Raw genomic sequence first — 13,589 nt, 5'->3', positions numbered from 1 at the left:
TGGTCATTTTGCATCTTTTTGTGCTGGTTTTTCAGGTATTTGTCATTTTACATTTCTTCATTCATAATTTCATTTCTCCCTGGTCATTTTACCTATGTTTTAACCATGTGTGTCTTTGTGGTCATTTTATGTTTTTTTCAGCCACATTTTAGGCGTCCGGGCCCCCGGGCCTGTGCCCCGTAGACCCGTTGAGTTCATCCCTGTAAGTAACGTGCACCCTCGTAACTAAACCTGAATAAGCTTTTATTTTACCATCAGGTAACTAAACTTTAACAACAGCTAACGTATGTGTAACGTAATGTGAGCATGCAAACGTGCTATTTGCCATCACGTTGACTAATTAAACCCTGTGTGTATTAAACCCTGCGGGTAAATGTAAGTGGTGCGTCCCCGTGCCCCCGTCACCTTTGTTTTAACTCACTCTGCGACAGAGAGGAACATTAAATACATCAACATCTGACGGATTCTACCTTTAACACGACGCAGCCTTTGTAAAATAAAGAAACTCCCGTCCCGATGTGTGGTTGACATTAAAACATGATGTATAAATATATAAAAGAACATTATAGGTGGTCAGAGTGATGGAAGATAAAAGGCAGAGCCTGAGATGTCCTAAAAAGGCCACCGTACAGAGGATAAACCCCCGCTCTCTCCTCTGGCGCCCCCTTCAGGACAAACGAAGAACAAAAGACAGAAAAGTCTCAAACAAAACTAAACTATTCTGCTTTAATGAGCGTTTTCTTACGTTCTCGTTACAAAAATAACTCGTTTAACTAAAACTAAATACGACAGAAAGGGTTTTTTCTGTGATACGGTCGAAAAGGTCAAACTTAAGCACAGCAGGAGCGTGACGGAGGTTTCCTCTTCACCTCCGACCTGATTCAACAGTTTTTCAGTGTCAGACGCTCTGAACCTGCTCCAGGGTTCTGTGACGTCCGACCTGTGAGGGCGGCGGCGTTCACTCCGGTATGGCGGGAGGCCAGTCCACATCCACAGACTGAGAGAGGAGACACACACACACACACACACACACTTCAAACTTCAGTCAAATGTGGTTTTGTAATGTTTGTAAATAGTTAAAGATTAAATAGCCGCACTTGACCCATGAGTTGAATCCAGCCGGCTAGCTCTGACACAGATGCTAACGCTAATGCTAATCTGGAGCACTGGGAGGATTGGGGCCGTGAGGGTCGGTGTTTTACAGTCTGTGAGCGTGGGACTGTGTTGAGCATCAGTTTTAATCATAAACGCTGCTCTTCCCTCCTGGAGACGATGTGATCTCTGCTAGAGACACGGGACTCTAACTCCCGTTTCTCTAGTAACGTGTTCTGTTAGCCACATTAGCTCCCCAGTGATGGAGCTAATGTGGCTAACTCTGTAAACGTCACTCAGACAGACGTATCTCCCCCCCTAACGTCCCCACCACTCATCGTGGTAACTCAGAACGTGCTTTGGCGTTTTGGACCTGACCTCCACGTCCAGCTCCAGGATGTCCGTGTCCGTCTTCAGCAGCTCGCACAGGTTGGGCTTCGTGCGTCCGAAGTCTCCGTGGACGAACTCTTTGATGTAACTGACGCAACGTTCAGGAACAAACGTTTACTCAAGAACTGTTAATCTAACTATTATAATTTTTAGTGTGTCACTCTAAACACCAGAGGAGGATACGTGCCGGCCTGCGTCTTCAGCCCCAGGTAGAAGTGATGGGAGTCCAGGAAGCGCGTGTTCATGCTGTGGACGACCCGCTGACGGACGGCCAGCGCCCGACGGTGCAGGACCCTCAGAGGGGTCTTCTGGTCCAGGGTCAGATCCTGAGGGGGGTCAACGAGAACAATCAGAGTCAGCGAGGCTGTGTGTGCGTGCGTGCGTGGGTTGCGTGCATGTGTGCGTGCGTGCGTGCGTGCGTGGACCTTGATGTCGTCCATGAAGGCGATGTCTTCACTCTGAATGGGTTTCAGGGTCCAGACGAGCGCCGTGTACGACTTGGTTTTCTCCTCCTCGCCCTCCTTCATGCGACTCATGGCGTCCCTGCAGATTTACATCATTTATGATATTTAACAACGCAGGAGGATCGTTCACGTCTACGCAACGACATGTCAGAATTACTCACTACTTACTCACCGCTCTGAGTGACACGCCAACAAAGGTAAGAACTGTTTTTAGATTCATGAATCTGAATGAATGATCTGTGGGAACCTTGTTTGTGTTTAGTTTCACGTTTTCTCACCTGGACACGATCTGCAGGTCCCTCACTCTGATTTTGTCTGAGGACGAGTTGATGGTCTGAACACAGAGAAAGAAGAAGAGGTGAGAGGTTACGAAAGAACGTGTTTTCATGCTGAAAAAGACCTTTGGGTAATGTGTGTGATCCAGGACAGATTATGACTGGGACCAGAAAATAATTGTTCAACTTCAACCGACTCTGCGTGCATCTTTTTTTGGACCGCCCTCTAAATAAATATGTTTGACTTTCTTCAACCAGGGTCCGTAACAGAAAGTCAGACTGGCGCCACATTTGTGGCCGATCGTGTCGCCAGCGTTCAATCAAACCAAAGCTTTGGGCTTTCAGAGCAACAGAACACCCTAAAGTGATATCTCATCTCATCTTCAGTCTCTTATCCGGGGTCGGGTCTCAGGGGCAGCAGCTCCAGCAGGGGACCCCAAACTTCCCTTTCCCGGGCCACATTAACCAGCTCTAACTGGGGGATCCTGAGGCGTTCCCAGGCCAGTGTGGAGATCTAATCTCTCCACCTGGTCCTGGGTCTTCCCCGAGGCCTCCTCCCAGCTGGACGTGCCTGGAACACCTCCCTAGGGAGGCGCCCAGGGTTCATCCAGACCAGATGATCCTGAACCACCTCAACTGGCTCCTTTCAACGCAAAGGAGCAGCGGCTCTACTCCGAGTTCCTCACGGATGCTGAACTTCTCCCCCTAAAGTGATATCTTTTTGTCTGCCCCCGCGACCCGACCCCGGATAAGCGGTTGAAGATGAGATGATGAGAAAGTGTTAATGTGGTTAAAGTCGATGATGAAGACGACCTCTTGTAGCTGCTTCATCTCCACTTTGCTCAGTCTGGATCTGTGAGGATTCAGCAGCTCCATCGCAAACGGACGACCTGCCGATTTAAGAAGAAGACGTCGTGTATGAAGATAAAATCCTGCAGCTCTTTCAAAAACAAACAAAACAAAACAAAGAAGTGCGTCTCACCGTTTCCAAGAGTGCGCACGTCCACGTCCTCCCGGCCGGACGACGAGAAATTAAACCCTGAAACGGAAAAAAGAAAGTTGTTGTGATGCGTTCGACGGTGATCCACGGCACAAGCGGCCGTCGGCGCGGACTCACCGTCGGCTCTGAAGGACGACAGGAGGGGCGCCGCGATCAGCTCCTCCACCGACGACTCCATCCTCCGCTCCCCGTCGATCACCCAGGGAGTCTGAGGCAGGCTGCGGCAGAACTTGTTGTACCTCCCTGAACAACAACACGCGTTTGTGTTTATGCATTTATATATATTTACATCCACGCGGAATTAAGGTATATAGGGACATTTTTTTAGCTTAATATCGTCATCAAGTTGCAAACATCACCCAATAAGGGCGCACTCCCACTGTGCCTCCGTACCGTGCCCAAACAGGTCTTACAGCTAAAGTCTGGTTCCTTTGACCAGTGTGAGTGCAACCGTACAGCGTCTAGGAGCGGCACGCTTGCCGTCCACGGCCCGTTTGGGAGAGGTGGGCTTTAGTAAAGCACGTTTGCACGTGAACGAGCGTGCGCACGTGTACGGCCCAGGTAGTGTGAGTACAAACGGGCCTGGAGGGGGGGACAAGTACCCTAAAGCACGGGGCACGGGACGTATGGACAGCGTGAGTGCGCCCTGAATGAGACATTTCTGAATTCCTAAGTTATCTCCATTACTGAAGGGAAAAAAAAGATATTTGATGATATTTTCTAAATGCATGACTCACTATTTTAGTTGAGTTGTCACTAAACTACTTTTACACGACACGTTTGATGATTTGGGACACAGTCTTGTGGGTGTAAATAAATAAATTAAACTAGGTTCACTACACTAGGTTGCTTTTATAGCTCACTTAATGTGTGTGTATATCAACGTCTTCCCTGGAGTTGTTTATGCTCTGTCGCCTCGCAGGTGCGCCCTAAGGTTCTATGTATAATCGTGTACATTATGTTCTTAACATACCTGTAAATATATAAATGTAAAGTATGTCGAGCTCAATAATTGAGTTTATTGTAAATATGATTTATTTTAAGGTAGGATTAAATACGTTTATTGCTTCTTCCGTCTCACGCATGTTGATTAAGGAAAATGGGAACAATGAAATTCATTTTGTTGTCTTTTGTTTCTTTGTTTTAGATTCTTTTTTACGTTTGATCGATTCAAAATATGAAAAGTCGATACCTGCTACGAAGACGGACACGTGGAGACACTGGACGTCCTGAGCGCTGCAGCTGCTGGACGGTCGAGCGGGTGGAGAAGAGTAACGTCTGCAGATAAAAGGATCAAAGAGTAACGTATGAAGATAAACAATCATCAAAGAGTAACGTCTGAAACAATCATCAAAGAGTAACGTCTGCAGATAAAAGGATCAAAGAGTAACGTCTGAAGATAAACAATCATCAAAGAGTAACGTCTGAAGATAAAAGGATCAAAGAGTAACGTCTGAAGATCAAACAATCATCAAAGAGTAACGTCTGAAGATGAAACAATCATCAAAGAGTAACGTCTGAAGATCAAACAATCATCAAAGAGTAACGTCTGAAGATGAAACAATCATCAAAGAGTAACGTCTGAAGATCAAACAATCATCAAAGAGTAACGTCTGAAGATCAAACAATCATCAAAGAGTAACGTCTGAAGATAAAACAATCATCAAAGAGTAACGTCTGAAGATGAAACAATCAAAGAGTAACGTCTGAAGATGAAACAATCATCAAAGAGTAACGTCTGAAGATAAAACAATCATCAAAGAGTAACGTCTGAAGATCAAACAATCATCAAAGAGTAACGTCTGAAGATCAAACAATCATCAAAGAGTAACGTCTGAAGATCAAACAATCATCAAAGAGTAACGTCTGAAGATCAAACAATCATCAAAGAGTAACGTCTGAAGATCAAACAATCATCAAAGAGTAACGTCTGAAGATCAAACAATCATCAAAGAGTAACGTCTGAAGATCAAACAATCATCAAAGAGTAACGTCTGAAGATCAAACAATCATCAAAGAGTAACGTCTGAAGATCAAACAATCATCAAAGAGTAACGTCTGAAGATCAAACAATCATCAAAGAGTAACTTCTGAAGATCAAACAATCATCAAAGAGTAACGTCTGAAGATCAAACAATCATCAAAGAGTAACGTCTGAAGATCAAACAGTCATCAAAGAGTAACGTCTGAAGATCAAACAATCGTCAAAGAGTAACGTCTGAAGATCAAACAATCATCAAAGAGTAACGTCTGAAGATCAAACAATCATCAAAGAGTAACGTCTGAAGATGAAACAATCATCAAAGAGTAACGTCTGAAGATGAAACAATCATCAAAGAGTAACGTCTGAAGATCAAACAATCTTTAAAGAGTAACGTCTGAAACAATCATCAAAGAGTAACGTCTGAAGATGAAACAATCATCAAAGAGTAACGTCTGAAGATGAAACAATCATCAAAGAGTAACGTCTGAAGATGAAACAATCATCAAAGAGTAACGTCTGAAGATAAAACAATCATCAAAGAGTAACGTCTGAAGATAAAACAATCATCAAAGAGTAACGTCTGAAGATCAAACAATCATCAAAGAGTAACGTCTGAAGATGAAACAATCATCAAAGAGTAACGTCTGAAGATCAAACAATCATCAAAGAGTAACGTCTGAAGATGAAACAATCATCAAAGAGTAACGTCTGAGGATCAAACAACCATCAAAGAGTAACGTCTGAAGATCAAACAATCATCAAAGAGTAACGTGTGAAGATCAAACAATCATCAAAGAGTAACGTCTGAAGATCAAACAATCATCAAAGAGTAACGTCTGAAGATCAAACAATCATCAAAGAGTAACTTCTGAAGATAAAACAATCATCAAAGAGTAACGTCTGAAGATCAAACAATCATCAAAGAGTAACGTCTGAAGATGAAACAATCATCAAAGAGTAACGTCTGAAGATGAAGTGAGATATAAAGATGAAGCTTACTGTAGAAAATTGGCGTCAGAGATCTTCTCCAGAGCTTTGACCACCGCCATCCTGGTGAACACCGACTGCACACACATACACACACACACGTACACACACACACACCTTTAGCACGAGGGTTGTACTACGAAGCGCGCTGAACATACCTGGAGTTTCTTTGGATAACCTGGATCGACAAAACTCACAATCAGAGTTAAACTGTACCACGTTTAAAGTGTCATTTCAGCGTAAAATCATCCCGGGGTCTTTTCTGCACATCAAATAAGCCATGGAGATGCTAACACTGATTAGCTCGGTACACTGATTAGCTCGGTGCGCTGAACGCATCCAAACCGTCTTTTTTAAACCACTAACAGGGCTTTTATTGTGAAAGGTCAGAATAAACACAGGAAGTAATGCGCTGTAATTCGTACGTATTAAAAGCAGACCCTAAAGGCGCACTCACACTGTCCTTCCGCACCGTGCCCCCTGCTTTAGGGTCCTTGTCCCCCCCTCCAGGCCCGTTTGTACTCACACTACCTGGGCCTCGGAGAATGCTTCTTGCTGCCTATACGTCATCACGCCGTAACACGTCACACGCATTGATGACGTCATGGCGATGCGTGGCTTTGTTTCCAGATCTTTCCGTAGACCTCAGAGTTTTTGTGCGTCTTGTCGACTGTTTTTGAATCTTTTCATCGACCAAATCTGCAGTAAACACTCCACCTCCGCATCACACCAACGTGAACCTTTCACCGCCATTGTTTGAAATGTCCGCGCATGGTCCCTCCTTCTTTTTTCTACGTCCCAACAGGCGCACAGGAAATGACCTCAGAACCGCCGTAGGCCTCGTGCTCGTACCAGTGCGCACGCTCGTGCTCGTACACGTGCAAACGTGCTTTACTAAAGCCCACCTCTCTCAGACGGCAAGCGTGCCGCAGTTATGCGTGGAGTGGTTGCACTCACACTGGTCAAACACACTAGGCTTGACCCGAAAAACCTGTTTTGGCCCAGTGCGGAAAGACAGTGTGAGTGCGCCCTAACTCTCCCCGCGTAGGGAGGCGACTGGAGTTCAGGTCCCGGAAGAACGAAGCCGAACCAGAACGTTTCCGAAAGCTAGCGTACGAAGCTGCAGATGAGAATTTTTTGCATTATGATGATACGTTAAAAGAAGAGAAGTTGTTTTATCGTCACTTCATCATCCCATCGTCTTCTTCTGCACCATTGAGAAAGTTTTTTTTATGTAACAACTAAAAAACTTAGAAATCCAGGAGAGTCGCTAACAGCCGGACGTGGCTAACAGTGATTAGCTCGGGGCAGCACGGTGAAGGCATTCAAACACTCTTAATAAACTCCGGGTTCACTAACTACGTTATTGCTGCTTCGTTTTCTGTGCGACAATGAACTTCACCTGTTTGTTCTTGGTGGGTCTGAAGCAGTCGGCACACGTCGTCGCACTGAGAGAGAGAGAGACACAGGAAACAGGAAGTAGAGCGTCATTAAGGGAACGCCTCTTTGCTTCATCCTCAGCTTGTTCCTTTCTCACCTGTGAAAACTATAAAAACCTGAATTGTGCTGTTGTTTAAAAGTCAAACATCACAGGTGTGTGCGGGTGTTCAGAGAGAGATCGGGACTCACAGGAAGTGGCAGTCGGCGTCCGTCTCTGGGTGAGTGAACTCCACGCTGACCTCGAACAAGCTCTGAAACGACAAAACAGGAAGTCGGCTCCGTCTGTGAACGTCTTTTTTTTACTTTTTAACACGTCAAGAGGCAGAAAAGACAAATGAAACTGGCTGTTTTTTAAAAATCATATAAAAAACATGTTCCTCGCCTTACCCTGGTTACCACGGCGACGCCCCCCAGCTCCTTGGCGACCAGGCCCTGCATGATCCACTTGAAGGCCTCCTTCACCTGGACGGCGTCGTCCTTTTCCGCGGCCATGCTCTTCTCCCTGAGTGAGTCGACCACGTGCGTTTTGTATTTGCTTTGTTTCGTTTTGTGTTTTTTTAAAAGTACGACGGAGACGAATCCACTCACCTCAGTTCCTTCTTCACGTGAAGCCAACACGAATGCTGCAGTGTTCGAAACAAACAACAACAAATACAAGACAACAAAGACACGCCCATCAACAGACAGAGAAGAGAAAACATTGTGCTTCTACTCCTGAGGAAAATATGGATACGTTTTACTGTATAAGGGCGCACTCCCACTGTACCTCCGTACCGTGCCCAAACACGTTTCACGGCTAAAGTCTGGTTCCTTTGACCAGTGTGAGTGCAACCGTACCACGTCTAGGAGCGGCACGCTTGCCGTCCACGGCCCGTTTGAGAGAGGTGGGCTTTTGTAGAGCGTGTTTGCACATGTACGAGCATGAACGTGCGCACGTGTACGAGCACGAGGCCTACGGCAGTTCTGAGGTCATTTCCTGTGCGTCTGTTGGGACGTAGAAAAAAGAAGGAGGGACCATGCGCGGACATTTCAAACAATGGCGGTGAAAGGTTCACGTTGGTGTGATGCGGAGGTGGAGTGTTTACTGCAGATTTGGTCGATGAAAAGATTCAAAAACAGTCGACAAGACGCACAAAAACTCCGAGGTCTACGGAAAGATCTGGAAACAAAGCCACGCATCGCCATGACGTCATCAATGCGTGTGACGTGTTACGGCGTGATGACGTATAGGCAGCAAGAAGCATTCTCCGAGGCCCAGGTAGTGTGAGTACAAACGGGCCTGGAGGGGGGGACAAGGACCCTAAAGCACGGGGCACGGGACGGAGGAACAGTGGAATGTTTTACGTTTATAACACTTTGAGAGGAGCCGTCACTTCTGTTCATTTTGAATTCAGGGTTTTTACTTTTGCTGTAATGGTTTGATTTTTTGTTGAGCTTTAGTAAAGAATGGAGCTCTTCACTCACGGGTCCTACAACTTTTACAAAGTCAGATTCAAACACTTTCCAAGGTCCATTTTCAAGCTTTTGCAGCACCGTACGGCTGCGGTAAAGTGGTAAATTACAGATATGAACACAAACATGGTGAAAATGATTATTTCACCATTTCATTTCAGGCTCTACGACTTATTTTATTTCTATTCTACAGATGTTCTTTTGTTAAAGACATGCAGATACAATTTCAAGCACTTTATCCACAATTCAAGCACTCTTTAAACCTTGAGAAAACACACACACACACGCACACACACACACACACACGCAAACACACACGTACCTCGCGGACACACAGCTGAGCAGGCAGAGACACAGACAGCACCAGAGTGTCGAACTCGTACTTCTCTGCCTTCACTTTCTCCGATATCTGTGAATAAAAACAAAACCATGATGCAGTTTTTCACTGTGACACACACACACACACACACACACACACACACACACACACACACACACACACACGCACACGGATGCACGCACACACACACACACACACACACGCACGCACACGCAAGCACACACACACCTTTGCAGCCTGAGCGGTGCCACAGAGTTCCTGCAGGACCCCCAAACACACCACACACACTCTCTCCTCTTCCTCTTCCTCATCATCAGCAGCAGCAGCAGCAGTTGCGGCGGCGTTGGCGTCTTCTGACCCGCCGGCCTCCAGTTTCACTCTTTTACTCGGTGGTTCTGCTGCTGCTGCTGCTGCTGTTGCATCATGGGATTTGTTGTTTTCCTCTGCTGCTGAGTCTTGGGGTTGGCTCTCTTCTGTGTCGCTGATGAAAGCTCGGAGTTCTTTGAGCGTCTCCTGATGAAAGATGACGACACAGCGGAGGTCAGATCCGTTTCTTTTTAAATAAACGTTCACACTTGAACGCGGGAGGTGTGTCTCACCTGCGGGGCTCGTCTGTAGGCGGCCTGGACGCTCACGCAGCAGAACCTGAGGACGCAGCGAGCGCAGCAGCCGGCCGACAGCAGCTTCTGGACCACGGGTTTATCCTTGGGCTTCAGCGGCAGCATGACGGCAGCCTGCACAGGAGCACACGCTCGCTCCATGAGCACAGGTGATCAACTCTATTCACTCTGACATCAGTTAGGAGGACGCACCATGGGGGATGTTTCTACAGATATCTGAGGTTTTACAACTCACTTGGCCGACAGTCGATACTGACACACATGAAGATGAAATTAAATCATAAATACTTGATTTATTCTGAAATATTGTTGTTTTTTATTGTTCAGAAGTCGAAAGAATAAGAGATTCTCTATGGGGTGTGCATGTGTGCGTGTGTGTGTGTGTGTGTGTGTGTCTGTGTATTTTTCGCTGCACCTAATTGCAGGCATCATCCAGTGTCCTCTGTAGTAAAATTAGCACATTAATATTATTAATATTATGTCGGTCCGTCGTCGAGTGCAGACGAAAAATAAAAAGCTTAAAATCATAAACTATTACTATTACAAACGCATCAAGTCAAATCAAACCAGTCTGTTTATTTATCAGGTTATTATGTCGTAGTTTCGTAAACAGGTATCTAATTCATTTTTTTTACGCTGATATTTTGTTGTTTATAATAATTTCTTTACTGATTCTAGAGGGAAACATTCTTGTGCTTAAATAAAATAAATAATGTCAAAATAAATTAATGAATAAATACATTTATAAATAAATAAATAAGAATAAATCATGCATAAATAAATAAATACATGCATAAATAAAATAATATAATAATAAATCATTCTGAAATAGATGGTTAAATAAATAATTCATAAATAAAAGAATAAATAAATGACATGCATAAATACAGAAATATATAAATAAAAGAATAAATGACAAAATAAAAACATGCATAAATAAATAAATACGTGAATAAATAAATAAATGACATGCATAAATGCATTTATAAATGAATTAAAGAAAAAAATCAAGCTGAAATAAATAAATACATCAATAAATAAAATAATAAATGAAGAAATACGTAAATAAATAAAAAAGAATAAATAATGACGAGATAAAAACATGCATAAAAAAATAAACACAGAAATAAATAAATGCATAAATAAATAGATACGTAAATAAATAAATAAATGACAGAATAAATGAAGCAATACACACCAATTGTGTTTAAATGAGAAATACACAGTTATGGGGATGTTGCACCAACATGAGTCTTCAAAGGTGCTTAAAAGCAAAATGACTGTTAAATGATATTGAATTATAATATATAACATTATTATACATCATATATAAAGTGTCTGGAGCTTTGTTCTCCACAGTAAAGCTGAAGTTATGAAGCTCACACACTGAGTCACACTGCTTTCACTTCACAGCTGCATGAAAACAGTCATTTCACTCAGACACAGATGAGATAAAGATAATAAAGATAATAACGAGTGTGTGCAGCCTCTGTGCTGAACATCACACCTGTAATAAGCTGCACACTAATGCACTCACATGCTCAACACTCAGCCTCTGTGCAGCCTCTGTGCAGCCTGTGTGCTAAGCTAACTGAGCTAACACTGCAGCTCTCCAGCTTTAAACCTCAGACTGTAAATAAAAAACACCCAAAGATGCTGAAGTGTGAGGGAACAGACCTACCGGGCACAGAGGAGCCGGTTCACGGTGAAACAGAGACCTGAACCAGAGGTTTAGCTTCTGCTCAGCATGTTGGTTTGAGCCACCATGCTTGTTTCTGCTGCGACAGACTCAACTAATCAAACCAGAGCCCTTTAAGAGATCAGAGGTGTTTGATTAAGGAACAACACAGAGAAACAATAACATAATAACCAATCAGTCTTTTAATAACACAGAAACATTAACATAATAACAATATCAGTCTTTTAATAACACACAGACAATAACATAATAACCAGTCAGTCTTTTAATAACACACAGACAATAACATAATAACCAGTCAGTCTTTTAATAACACAGAAACAATAACATAATAACCACTCAGTCTTTTAATAACACAGAAACAATAACATAAGAACCAATCAGTTTTAATAACACAGAAACAATAACATAATAACCACTCAGTCTTTTAATAACACAGAGACAATAACATAATAACCAATCAGTCTTTTAATAACACAGAAACAATAACATAAGAACCAATCAGTTTTAATAACACAGAGACAATAACATAATAACCAATCAGTCTTTTAATAACACAGAGACAATAACATAATAACCAATCAGTCTTTTAATAACACAGAAACAATAACATAATAACCACTCAGTCTTTTAATAACACAGAGACAATAACATAATAACCAATCAGTCTTTTAATAACACAGAGACAATAACATAATAACCACTCAGTCTTTTAATAACACAGAGACAATAACATAAGAACCAATCAGTTTTAATAACACAGAGACAATAACATAATAACCAATCAGTTTTAATAACACAGAAACAATAACATAATAACCAATCAGTCTTTTAATAACACAGAGACAATAACATAATAACCAATCAGTTTTAATAACACAGAGACAATAACATAATAACCAATCAGTTTTAATAACACAGAAACAATAACATAATAACCACTCAGTCTTTTAATAACACAGAGACAATAACATAAGAACCAATCAGTTTTAATAACACAGAGACAATAACATAATAACCAATCAGTTTTAATAACACAGAAACAATAACATAATAACCAATCAGTCTTTTAATAACACAGAGACAATAACATAATAACCAATCAGTCTTTAATAACACAGAAACAATAACATATTAACCAATCAGTCTTAATAACACAGAGACAATAACATAATAACCAATCAGTCTTTAATAACACAGAAACAATAACATAATAACCAATCAGTCTTAATAACACAGAAACAATAACATAATAACCAATCAGTCTTAATAACACAGAGACAATAAGATAATAACCAATCAGTCTTTTAATAACACAGAAACAATAACATAATAACCAATCAGTCTTTTAATAACACAGAGACAATAACATAATAACCAATCAGTCATTTAATAACACAGAAACAATAACATAATAACCAATCAGTCTTTTAATAACACAGAGACAATAACATAATAACCAATCAGTCTTTTAATAACACAGAGACAATAACATAATAACCAATCAGTCTTTTAATAACACAGAAACAATAACATAATAACCAATCAGTCTTTTAATAACACAGAGACAATAACATAATAACCAATCAGTCTTTTAATAACACAGAAACAATAACATAATAACAATATCAGTCTTTTAATAACACAGAAACAATAACATAATAACAATATCAGTCTTTTAATAACAGAAACAATAACATAACAACCAATCAGTCTTTTAATAACACAGAGACAATAACATAATAACCAATCAGTCTTTTAATAACACAGAGACAATAACATAATAACCAATCAGTCTTTTAATAACACAGAGATAATAACATAATAACAATATCAGTCTTTTAAT

The 13,589-nt window shown here is 41.8% G+C and overlaps 1 protein-coding gene across 1 annotated transcript; it reads right to left on the bottom strand.

Annotated features, from left to right (window-relative positions):
• Positions 1 to 706: 706 nt before the first annotated feature.
• On the bottom strand, positions 707 to 11,821 carry pus10 (pseudouridine synthase 10). The gene is made up of 18 exons (XM_083928000.1): positions 11,726 to 11,821; positions 10,024 to 10,158; positions 9,653 to 9,937; positions 9,407 to 9,493; positions 8,221 to 8,255; positions 8,020 to 8,134; positions 7,822 to 7,883; positions 7,595 to 7,640; positions 6,205 to 6,269; positions 4,414 to 4,499; positions 3,339 to 3,464; positions 3,204 to 3,260; positions 3,035 to 3,111; positions 2,225 to 2,280; positions 1,908 to 2,025; positions 1,666 to 1,808; positions 1,471 to 1,570; positions 707 to 997 (listed from the first exon to the last, which is right to left on the bottom strand). The coding sequence occupies exons 2-18, from the start codon at positions 10,147 to 10,149 to the stop codon at positions 959 to 961; spliced, it is 1,623 nt and encodes a 540-aa protein (XP_083784126.1). The 5' UTR covers positions 10,150 to 10,158; positions 11,726 to 11,821; the 3' UTR covers positions 707 to 958.
• Positions 11,822 to 13,589: the final 1,768 nt, after the last annotated feature.

Source organism: Echiichthys vipera (assembly GCF_963691815.1).
Source record: "Echiichthys vipera genome assembly, chromosome: 2".
NCBI lineage: Eukaryota > Metazoa > Chordata > Actinopteri > Perciformes > Trachinidae > Echiichthys > Echiichthys vipera.
Note: the sequence above shows the minus strand (reverse complement) of the source record. Positions and strands in the feature narration are given on the sequence as shown.